The following is a 10466-nucleotide window of genomic DNA, read 5'->3' as shown; positions in this document are numbered from 1 at the left end:
GAAATTTAGTGGCCCTTCTTTCCCAAATGAAAATGTGTCTTCTTTTAAACTGGCAGGTGTTGGAGCTTTAGTCATATCACCCACAAGAGAACTGGCTCTTCAGATAGCACAGGTGTTGAAGCCACTTGCAGACGCACATGATTTTAACTCCTTGACCTTGATCGGTGGCAAGAAGTTAAAAGAGGAGGAAAAGAAAGAAGGTAAGTTTATCTGGTATGCTGCTGTTTAAGATATGTTTAGATACCAGAAAAAAAAAAGGTATATTTTTCAACTCTCCCTCTCCTTCTCTCTTTTTCTCCTCTCCCTCTCCTTCTCCCCCTCTCTTTCTCTCTTCTCCCACTCTCTCTTTCTCTCCTCTCCCACTCTCTTTCTTTCCCTCTTTCCCTCTCTCCCTCCGATCTTTTACCCCTCCCTCTCTTGTTCAGACAAATTGTCATCAGTACACAAAAAATTTAACTTCCATCTTTCTCTCTTTACAGGCTGTATGTTGATGGTGGGAACACCAGGGAGGCTAACAGACATCTTGACAGCCCCTGAGCCAGATTTCCGCGTTGCCAAATTGAAGATCCTGATTCTAGATGAGGCTGACAAGCTCTTTGATAACAGCATGAATACTGAGTACCTGAGGATGATATGCAAATGTTTGCCTCTTGGTGAGATGGGCAGGGATTGGGGTCATCGTTTGTTAATTTTCTTTTAACTCATAAATGATGATGTTATGGCAGTTGTTTTAGTTAAGATTGACTTTTACTGAGGGTGAAAATCAGCAGAAGTTATTTCATCTTTTTTTTTCCCCATTCGTGTATTAGTCTTTCTTATTTTTCCATCATGTGGGCATGCATAAGGCAGTATTGTTTTGGGTCAGTGTGGGCATGCATAAGGCAGTATTGTTTTGGGTCAGTGTGGGCATGCATAAGGCAGTATTGTTTTGGGTCAGTGTGGGCATGCATAAGGCAGTATTGTTTTGGGTCAGTGTGGGCATGCATAAGGCAGTATTGTTTTGGGTCAGTGTGGGCATGCATAAGGCAGTATTGTTTTGGGTCAGTGTGGGCATGCATAAGGCAGTATTGTTTTGGGTCAGTGTGGGCATGCATAAGGCAGTATTGTTTTGGGTCAGTGTGGGCATGCATAAGGCAGTATTGTTTTGGGTCAGTGTGGGCATGCATAAGGCAGTATTGTTTTGGGTCAGTGTGGGCATGCATAAGGCAGTATTGTTTTGGGTCAGTGTGGGCATGCATAAGGCAGTATTGTTTTGGGTCAGTGTGGGCATGCATAAGGCAGTATTGTTTTGGGTCAGTGTGGGCATGCATAAGGCAGTATTGTTTTGGGTCAGTGTGGGCATGCATAAGGCAGTATTGTTTTGGGTCAGTGTGGGCATGCATAAGGCAGTATTGTTTTGGGTCAGTGTGGGCATGCATAAGGCAGTATTGTTTTGGGTCAGTGTGGGCATGCATAAGGCAGTATTGTTTTGGGTCAGTGTGGGCATGCATAAGGCAGTATTGTTTTGGGTCAGTGTGGGCATGCATAAGGCAGTATTGTTTTGGGTCAGTGTGGGCATGCATAAGGCAGTATTGTTTTGGGTCAGTGTGGGCATGCATAAGGCAGTATTGTTTTGGGTCAGTGTGGGCATGCATAAGGCAGTATTGTTTTGGGTCAGTGTGGGCATGCATAAGGCAGTATTGTTTTGGGTCAGTGTGGGCATGCATAAGGCAGTATTGTTTTGGGTCAGTGTGGGCATGCATAAGGCAGTATTGTTTTGGGTCAGTGTGGGCATGCATAAGGCAGTATTGTTTTGGGTCAGTGTGGGCATGCATAAGGCAGTATTGTTTTGGGTCAGTGTGGGCATGCATAAGGCAGTATTGTTTTGGGTCAGTGTGGGCATGCATAAGGCAGTATTGTTTTGGGTCAGTGTGGGCATGCATAAGGCAGTATTGTTTTGGGTCAGTGTGGGCATGCATAAGGCAGTATTGTTTTGGGTCAGTGTGGGCATGCATAAGGCAGTATTGTTTTGGGTCAGTGTGGGCATGCATAAGGCAGTATTGTTTTGGGTCAGTGTGGGCATGCATAAGGCAGTATTGTTTTGGGTCAGTGTGGGCATGCATAAGGCAGTATTGTTTTGGGTCAGTGTGGGCATGCATAAGGCAGTATTGTTTTGGGTCAGTGTGGGCATGCATAAGGCAGTATTGTTTTGGGTCAGTGTGGGCATGCATAAGGCAGTATTGTTTTGGGTCAGTGTGGGCATGCATAAGGCAGTATTGTTTTGGGTCAGTGTGGGCATGCATAAGGCAGTATTGTTTTGGGTCAGTGTGGGCATGCATAAGGCAGTATTGTTTTGGGTCAGTGTGGGCATGCATAAGGCAGTATTGTTTTGGGTCAGTGTGGGCATGCATAAGGCAGTATTGTTTTGGGTCAGTGTGGGCATGCATAAGGCAGTATTGTTTTGGGTCAGTGTGGGCATGCATAAGGCAGTATTGTTTTGGGTCAGTGTGGGCATGCATAAGGCAGTATTGTTTTGGGTCAGTGTGGGCATGCATAAGGCAGTATTGTTTTGGGTCAGTGTGGGCATGCATAAGGCAGTATTGTTTTGGGTCAGTGTGGGCATGCATAAGGCAGTATTGTTTTGGGTCAGTGTGGGCATGCATAAGGCAGTATTGTTTTGGGTCAGTGTGGGCATGCATAAGGCAGTATTGTTTTGGGTCAGTGTGGGCATGCATAAGGCAGTATTGTTTTGGGTCAGTGTGGGCATGCATAAGGCAGTATTGTTTTGGGTCAGTGTGGGCATGCATAAGGCAGTATTGTTTTGGGTCAGTGTGGGCATGCATAAGGCAGTATTGTTTTGGGTCAGTGTGGGCATGCATAAGGCAGTATTGTTTTGGGTCAGTGTGGGCATGCATAAGGCAGTATTGTTTTGGGTCAGTGTGGGCATGCATAAGGCAGTATTGTTTTGGGTCAGTGTGGGCATGGGTGAAAGAGCAAAAGGGATTCTTTTCCTGATTCTTCCTTCTTTTTCTCTCATTTCTTTACTTACTCTAATTCTCCCTTCTTCTTGTATTTTTTTTTCTTCTTTATCATTTAACTGTCCATTCTTATTGAATTCTTTCTTCTTTTTCTATTATTTCTTCTTCTTCCAGTTGTTTTCACTATATTCTAGATATATATATATGTTTTTAAAGAAGATAATGATAGTTACTTTTTTCTCTCCATTTGCAGAAAAAATGCAGAAAGTCTTAGTAAGTGCCACAGTTAACCAAAAGTGCTTGAAGCTCGCCAAGCAAATTCTCAAAACAGAATTTTCTTACATCACATCAGAGAAGAAAGTATCACCCACGACCAAGCAAATAAAGCAAAGTAAGCAAAACTTTTAGCTTGTATCACACATTCTTTCATGATTGTATGATACATATTGGCTTTCTTCAGTGATATGATGTAGATACTGTAATTTGTAAACCATGTACAACTTAGGTACATTTTGTTTAGGAAAATGATCAACCAGGAATCAGTATTATTGATAATTTTGAGGTAGTAAGCCAGTCAACCAAAAGGGATTAAGCTTGATTTTTCATCCTTGTTTTTAAGCGCATAAACAATACAAAAATAAGTTGCAGCCAAGCCTTAGATAAGTTTTTTTATTAACTAAAAGATTGATTTTGAATTAATTCCCTTTTTTCTATTTCTTTTTCCTTGATTACACATATACCTGAGTGTTGATATATTTCAGCATAATTAAGAGTAACTAGTAAAGGGTTTCATGGTATCATTAAATATCCAAATACTTATAACCATAATTTTAGAAAAGCATACCAGATGTGATGTTTCTTACAAGAGAATAAAACTTGCAAAAGGAAACAGGTATGGCTTTCACTTATAATATCTGGGTTAAGGAGAATTATTGTTGTCTGTGTATGATGATATGTTTATTGAGAGAGTAAATTTGTTATTTTAATCAGACTCAGGACAGTAGGCCTTTCACTCTGCAGCATGTTGCAAATACATTATCTTAAAAATATTTGATCAGTAAGGTGGACTTACTTAAAACTACACATATGATTATTGATATAAGAGAAAGAAACTACTTGTAAGTTTAATTTTAGATGAAACACATGATATGTCATGTGTAGATCCTATTCTTGTCTTGTAAATCTTGTAAAGAGAAGTATGTAATCCTCTTGTTCATGTTCACCTTCAGCCGTTCATATTTTCATGTATCCTGTTGTTCAACTTCACTGTAAATTGTCATATTTTATTGCCTACTCTCTGCCAGAGGGAACACTGGCTCATTTTCACTGTAGTTTTAAATAGCTTGTGATTTATATGTACAGGCTATTTTATTATTTTCAAGAATTAAGAACTTTATGGTTTAATTAAATTTTATTCTGCTGACTTAATCCATTGAAATAATTTTCAGGATATTTTGTTTCTTTAGAATTCAGATGATGATATGCTGAATGTACATTGTCAGTGTATTGGCATTGTTATAGTATTTTTTAACTCATTTGAAACAAGGAGTTGAATGTTACTTTTAGTTTTGCTATAGATATTGATGATTTATCCTTGTATCTGAAGAAATAAAAGGTTTATCGCCCTATTATACAGTGTAAACCCTACTCTGTGCCAGTGATAATCATTTTGCCTTTTTTTTTTTTTTTCTTTCCAGGTTATCTTTTAGTGAGCACAACAGACAGGGTTCCAATGTTAGTAACAGTTTTGCGCACTCTGAAGAAAAAGAAGGCCATAGTGTTCTTTAATTCTTGCCATTCTGTGAAGTTTCACCATGAAGTTCTGAAGCACTTTGGGCTGCCCGTCCTGTATTGTGTGGTGAGTGTCTTGAAGGTGTTATGCACAGTACCTTTTATTTTTTAGTATTATGTTCTTCCAATTTTATGAATAGATATTGTTTGTTGATTTTTTTCACAATCCTTGGTTGTCTTTCTGCCCGGAATGGTAAATTCTCCTCACCTTTTTAAGTGCACAGCGTTGAGTTAATTTTCACATACCTGTTGAGAAATGTCAGTTTCCCTAGATGTGGGAATGTCTATTTAAGATTATTTAGTTATAATTTCAAAGAACGTTACCTAATTCAGAACATTGATTCCTTCATTTTCTATTTAAATATTTATTAGTTTACTTTCCTCTACTTTTGTGGTTTCCAAAAGTGATTGTAACTTTAGTCATTTTTCCAGAACAGGCAAAGAGATGCCCTTCATACTGAGCATGTTTGGTTAGATTCTTTTAGATGATGTTTGTCATTTTCTTTTCTTTTTCTCCCATTAATTTATTAATTTGTTCTCTTTCTTTCTTTATTCTGTCTGCCTAGTGTAATATTGCTTGTTTTATCTAAATCCTCTTCCACTACATCTCTCTATTATTGTCTGTGAAACAAATTCTGCTAAAAAAATGAAGATCTCATGACATACAGTCAGTTCCATGTTCAGATCTAATAGCAGCATGAACCAATGATATGCTGTGACATTCTTAAGGAGTCCCACATTTTTCTATTAGAACTACTTTCCAAGTTAAAGTAAGTTTTGGATTGGAAAATATTTGATTTTTATCATTATTTTCATGTTTAGATGGTTCCACAAAGAGTAACTTACCTAAGAGTTAGGCCCAGTAATTAATGACTTCATAAAGGTGTTAAAAAATAGTAATACAACAAAATCACAGTAGACAGTGCATGTGTTTATCAGAAAATAGGTTTAGACAAACTAAAAAGGCAACTGGCCTTTATCTTTAATAAATCCAGTTTCCATTTAATTTTCTGTGTAGGTCAAATCCAAGAGATCAGTAGAAATCATCTGTAACTCCCTTTTTCTGGATAATTAATTTTTAGAAATTAATATCCCACAAATTTCTCATTCACTCTTAACCTTTGAAGCTTAGACATTGAACACCTAAACACAAAACCCTTCTGCCATCAGGGCCAAGAGAAGCAGAGCCAGAGGAGTAATATGTACACCAAATTCGTGGAAATGGAGAGAGGAATCCTCTTGACAACCGGGATGGCAGAACGAGGGTGGGACATCCCAGGCGTTCAGTGGATTGTGCAGTATGATCCACCACATAAACCTGAAGTGAGTATGATGTGGCTTGATTGTGGAGGAAAAAAGTATACAGGCAATTTGGGATGGATTGGAGGAGGAGGAAGCAGAGGGAAAAAGGGTAGAAGGGTGGGAATTGGCAGGATGAGAAAGAAAATAAGAAATGATGAGGAATAGCAGAGAAAGGAAAGAGAAAAAAAGATGAATTACAATGAACTACTCAAGTTAAGACAAAAGGAAAAGGAGGGATAGGACCCACTTGCATCCAGTATGTACCAAACAAGCTGGAAATGAGAAGAGCTTGAATTTAAGGGAGAAAGTTCATGAATAAGGATGGGAGATAGGAAAGGAAGAAAGAAAAAAAAGAGGGTAGGAAGAGTGAAGATAAATATGGAATAAAAGAGCTGAGTGGAGGAATGGAGAAGGGGAAGCTTAGGAAAGGTGTCAATGAAGGTAAAAAGAAAGGACATTCCAGATATTCATTAATTTCCACCACAGAATCCTGATGAGTACAGCAAAACTTGAGCAGGAAAAAGAAGAAGATTCAGGAACTGGGAAAGAAAAATGGATGAGAAAATGATAGAAGAGGAAGAATAAAGCAATGGTGTATGTAGAAAGAAAATGAATGAAAGTGAATTACAAGAAGACAGAGAGAAATGAGACAGGACAAGTCTAGATGTAAAGAAAAGAGAGAGAGAGAGAGATTTGATTTGATAACATTTATTTACAGAACAGTGTACATGCCCTGCAAAAAGCCAGGGTAAGATACCAAAGCATCTATCCAAACTGGCTGTGCCTCTATTTTTGTAGAGGGCCATCAGTCAAACATTGGTGTTACATACATGCCTGAAGGGGCTGTACTATTATCACTGTATTAACGAATCATCTGGCTGGTAAAAACACGTTTATATCACTAATCATGTCAAAGACTAGACCAGTGTCTATAATAAAGTTAATGTAATCAACAAGTGCTAATCTGTGAACAGTACTATTTGATCGATAGGATGCAGTCTTTATGCAACAGAGTAAGTAATGAGGGAGATTATGCGACTTGGGATGCCTTGCACAGTTTGCAGTGGTGATATGAAACAGGTTTTGCATCCAAAACTGCATCCTGTACATATTGTATAGTGTATTGATATCCTATGCATAGCCTAGTTAATGTAACCTGTTGTCCCCGAGACAGTCCATGATAGACTATAGGGTTTGCCTAAATCTGATGTCCCAGCAATACTCTCATAATGCAAGATAGTACCATGTTCCATCTTTTTTCATCTTTTCAGTGGTCCATACCTGACCCTCATAATCTCTAAGACAGTTGATAACTCTTTTTTTTTTCATTTGATTGAGAGATAGCGGTATTACATAATATGGATCTTCATGGGAAAGTGCTAACCTGGCTAATTGATCAGCCCTGTCACATAGTGATATTCCTATATGAGAGGGTATCCAGTATAGTGACACTTGAGTACACTGTTCTGATAGTTTAGAAATTTGGTGAGGGATGTTCCTAGTTAGCATGTTTTCTGGATTAAATGCAGTAAGCCTGTGGAGAGTGCCTTGGCAGTTTTAGTTTTCCATTCTAAGTTGGACTGTATGAGATTGGAGTATCAAGACCGGGCATGCCTTACTCTATAATAGGATACTGGAGATTTGTGGTATGGGTTGAAGCTGCAGTAGTCTGATGCAAAGTATGGTGTTAACTTGGATGACATGACTGTGAATAGAGGGGAGGTCTAACTCTTTCCTCATGATGAGAGAGAGACAGAGACAGACAGATAGACAGACAGAGACAGACAGACAGACAGACAGACAGACAGATAGATAGATAGACAGACAAGACAAGACAAGACAGACAGACAGAGACGGACGGAAGACAAGACAGACAGAGACGGACGGACAGACAGACAGACAGACAGACAGACAGACAGAGAGACAGAGACGGACGGACGGACAGACAGACAGATAGACAGAGACAGACAGGCAGACAGAGACAGACTGACAGACAGAGACACAGACAGACAGAGACAGACAAGACAGACAAGACAGACAGAGACGGACGGACGGACGGACAGACAGACAGACAGACAGATAGACAGAGACAGACAGGTAGACAGAGACAGACCGACAGACAGAGACTGACAGACAGACAGAGACAGACAGAGACAGACACAGAGACAGACACAGACAGACCAACAGACAGAGACAGATAGAGAGAGAGACAAAGAGAGAGATTATTCTCACAATTTAAAACATCTTTTCTGTAATCATGCTGCTCATATTTTAATATAAACCTATCCATTAACAGGACTACATTCACCGAATTGGTCGCACTGGCCGTGGTGAAGGACAGACTGGACAGGCACTCTTATTCCTGCGACCAGAAGAAGAAAAATTTATTGCTGTTTTAAAGGGAATGAAAGTTGAGATCGATCAGCTAGAGTTCCAGGGAGAGTTTAATGATATACAGCAGCAGGTAAGATATCTGTGCTACTTTCCTTAAGGCCTGTCCACACGAGCAGGCATGACCAGAAGTTACATGGGTGGGAATGAGTTGGTGATGTCACAGGCAGGGAAACTACTTAGTAAACAGGTAGTTTCCTCCTTGTTTACTCACCAGTGATGTGACCTTTAGAGTTGCCCGCTAATGTATTTGCAGATCATGCCCACTCATGTGGATTGGCCTTTTGTCTTCATTATATCTTTCTGTGCTTTTTCTCCCTTCACTTTTTATGTTTTTTTTTTTTTTTTGCTTTTTGCTTTTTCTCCGTTTCACTCCCCCCCCCCCCCCCCCCCCCATTTCATTCTCAATGGTCATATTACCATTTCCATTTTTATATATATACATATAATTCTATTTTATCATCATTGATTTTATAACACAGCTCAAATCATTTGATTTTGTGTCAAATCTGTTATTCTAAATTGTGTTGTGTGTTTATTTTATCTATTGAAAATTTTCTACCGTGTCAATATCTAAGGTCATTAGCGGCATATTTAAAATAGTGATAGTGTGAGGCCTCAGGGCAAAGCTCCCAGCTAAAGAAGTGCTATATGACATCAAAGGTCATATAGCTCTGTGGTAAATTAGAGTTGAGAAAAGAGTTAGTAATGATTAGGGTAAATTTAATAGGTTGGACAGTACTAGAGGGTGTTGTGGTAGTGAAAAGGGTAGAGAGGGGGAGCTGATGGGGGTAGAGTACAAGGTAAAGTACAAGGTAAAGGTTATTAGAAGGGGAATGAGTAAAGGGATTAGGATTCATTATGATAAAATTAGTGTGGCAAAAACATCAAAAATGAGTTTAATGATTAGGATAAGTGGACAGAACAAGGGAATGAAAAAAAGGGAAAAGGAAAGGAGAAGGGGAAAAGACCATGCAAAATTAGTTGAGGCGAGGGCCTCAGTCCCCGTCTCCTAAGCCCCCTCACGACAACAGTGAGCAAGGGATTAGGGAGGCTTGTGTTGTGAAGATAGACTGCCCAGAGGAGACTTTCATGATACCAAAGCTCTTTTTTCTTCACTTTTGTAGCCGATTCTGATAACTTTCCTTAATTTTAAAACACATTGCATAACCTGTGCTCATTTTATTATTTTACCAATTCCAGATTAAATTTCATCCCATGTTAGACAGAGCAGTAACTTTATCACAATTTAACAGATAATCCTTTAACAACTGTAATATTACTAGAAATCAGTATATCAGTACATCATTAATCCATTCCTTATGGGCATGGCATGTACGTACATGCCATGCCCATTGTGAGTTTAATTGTTTTTCCACATAGATGGCTACACTTGTACTAAATCACCAATGAGCCAAGTATGAGTACTGCCTGTCTCGCCCGTTTACCCTTTTCCTTGATTTAATGAAAATATTTTACGTTATCTTATTTTGCTATTACTAATGTTTATAACATTATAGTAATTATAATGTTTATAATAAAAATAACACCATCACTATTCATAGCACTAGTAAAAAATACATTTTCCCGCCAATTCAAGGAAAGGTGAAATCAGGTAAGGCAGAGCCATCTATGTGTAGAGACATTTCCCAAAAAAATTTAAAAATGAGCACAGCATTTTCCCCAGCGGCAGTGGGTTAATACTATTTTTATAAATTTGTATTTCAGCTCTTCTCACTGGTTTCTGATGATATAGACGTCCGCCAGATAGCAAAAACAGCATACAAGAAATTTTTACGAGCCTACCAGTGCCACAAGCTCAGAAAGATATTCAATGTTCAAACCCTGGAACTGAATCAAGTTTGTCAAACTTTTGGCTTCACAAAACCGCCTTTGGAGCTTGGCAAGCTGACTTGATGTTTTAAACAAGATTTTAAGACTATTAGTCCTATTTTATTTTTATATTATATATATATATATTGATATTTACAGATGTATTTTATGAATAAAATATGAATTGTATGA

General features: G+C 38.7%; 1 protein-coding gene across 3 annotated transcripts in view; it reads left to right on the top strand.

Annotated features, from left to right (window-relative positions):
• LOC125043962 (probable ATP-dependent RNA helicase pitchoune) overlaps positions 1–10466 on the top strand; it is a 12738-nt gene extending 2272 nt beyond the window's left edge. For all 3 annotated transcript variants that reach the window (XM_047640367.1, XM_047640365.1, XM_047640368.1), the window contains exons 3-9: positions 57–200; positions 480–653; positions 3211–3348; positions 4655–4815; positions 5919–6071; positions 8347–8514; positions 10170–10466. In XM_047640367.1, coding sequence (XP_047496323.1) covers positions 57–200; positions 480–653; positions 3211–3348; positions 4655–4815; positions 5919–6071; positions 8347–8514; positions 10170–10358 — 1127 coding nt within the window. In that variant the 3' untranslated portion in view covers positions 10359–10466. The remainder of the gene's footprint in view (positions 1–56; positions 201–479; positions 654–3210; positions 3349–4654; positions 4816–5918; positions 6072–8346; positions 8515–10169) is intronic.

This window comes from Penaeus chinensis, chromosome 34 (assembly GCF_019202785.1).
Source record: "Penaeus chinensis breed Huanghai No. 1 chromosome 34, ASM1920278v2, whole genome shotgun sequence".
Taxonomy (NCBI): domain Eukaryota; kingdom Metazoa; phylum Arthropoda; class Malacostraca; order Decapoda; family Penaeidae; genus Penaeus; species Penaeus chinensis.
The sequence above is the reverse complement of the archived record's forward strand: the minus strand, read 5'-3'. Positions and strand labels throughout refer to the sequence as shown.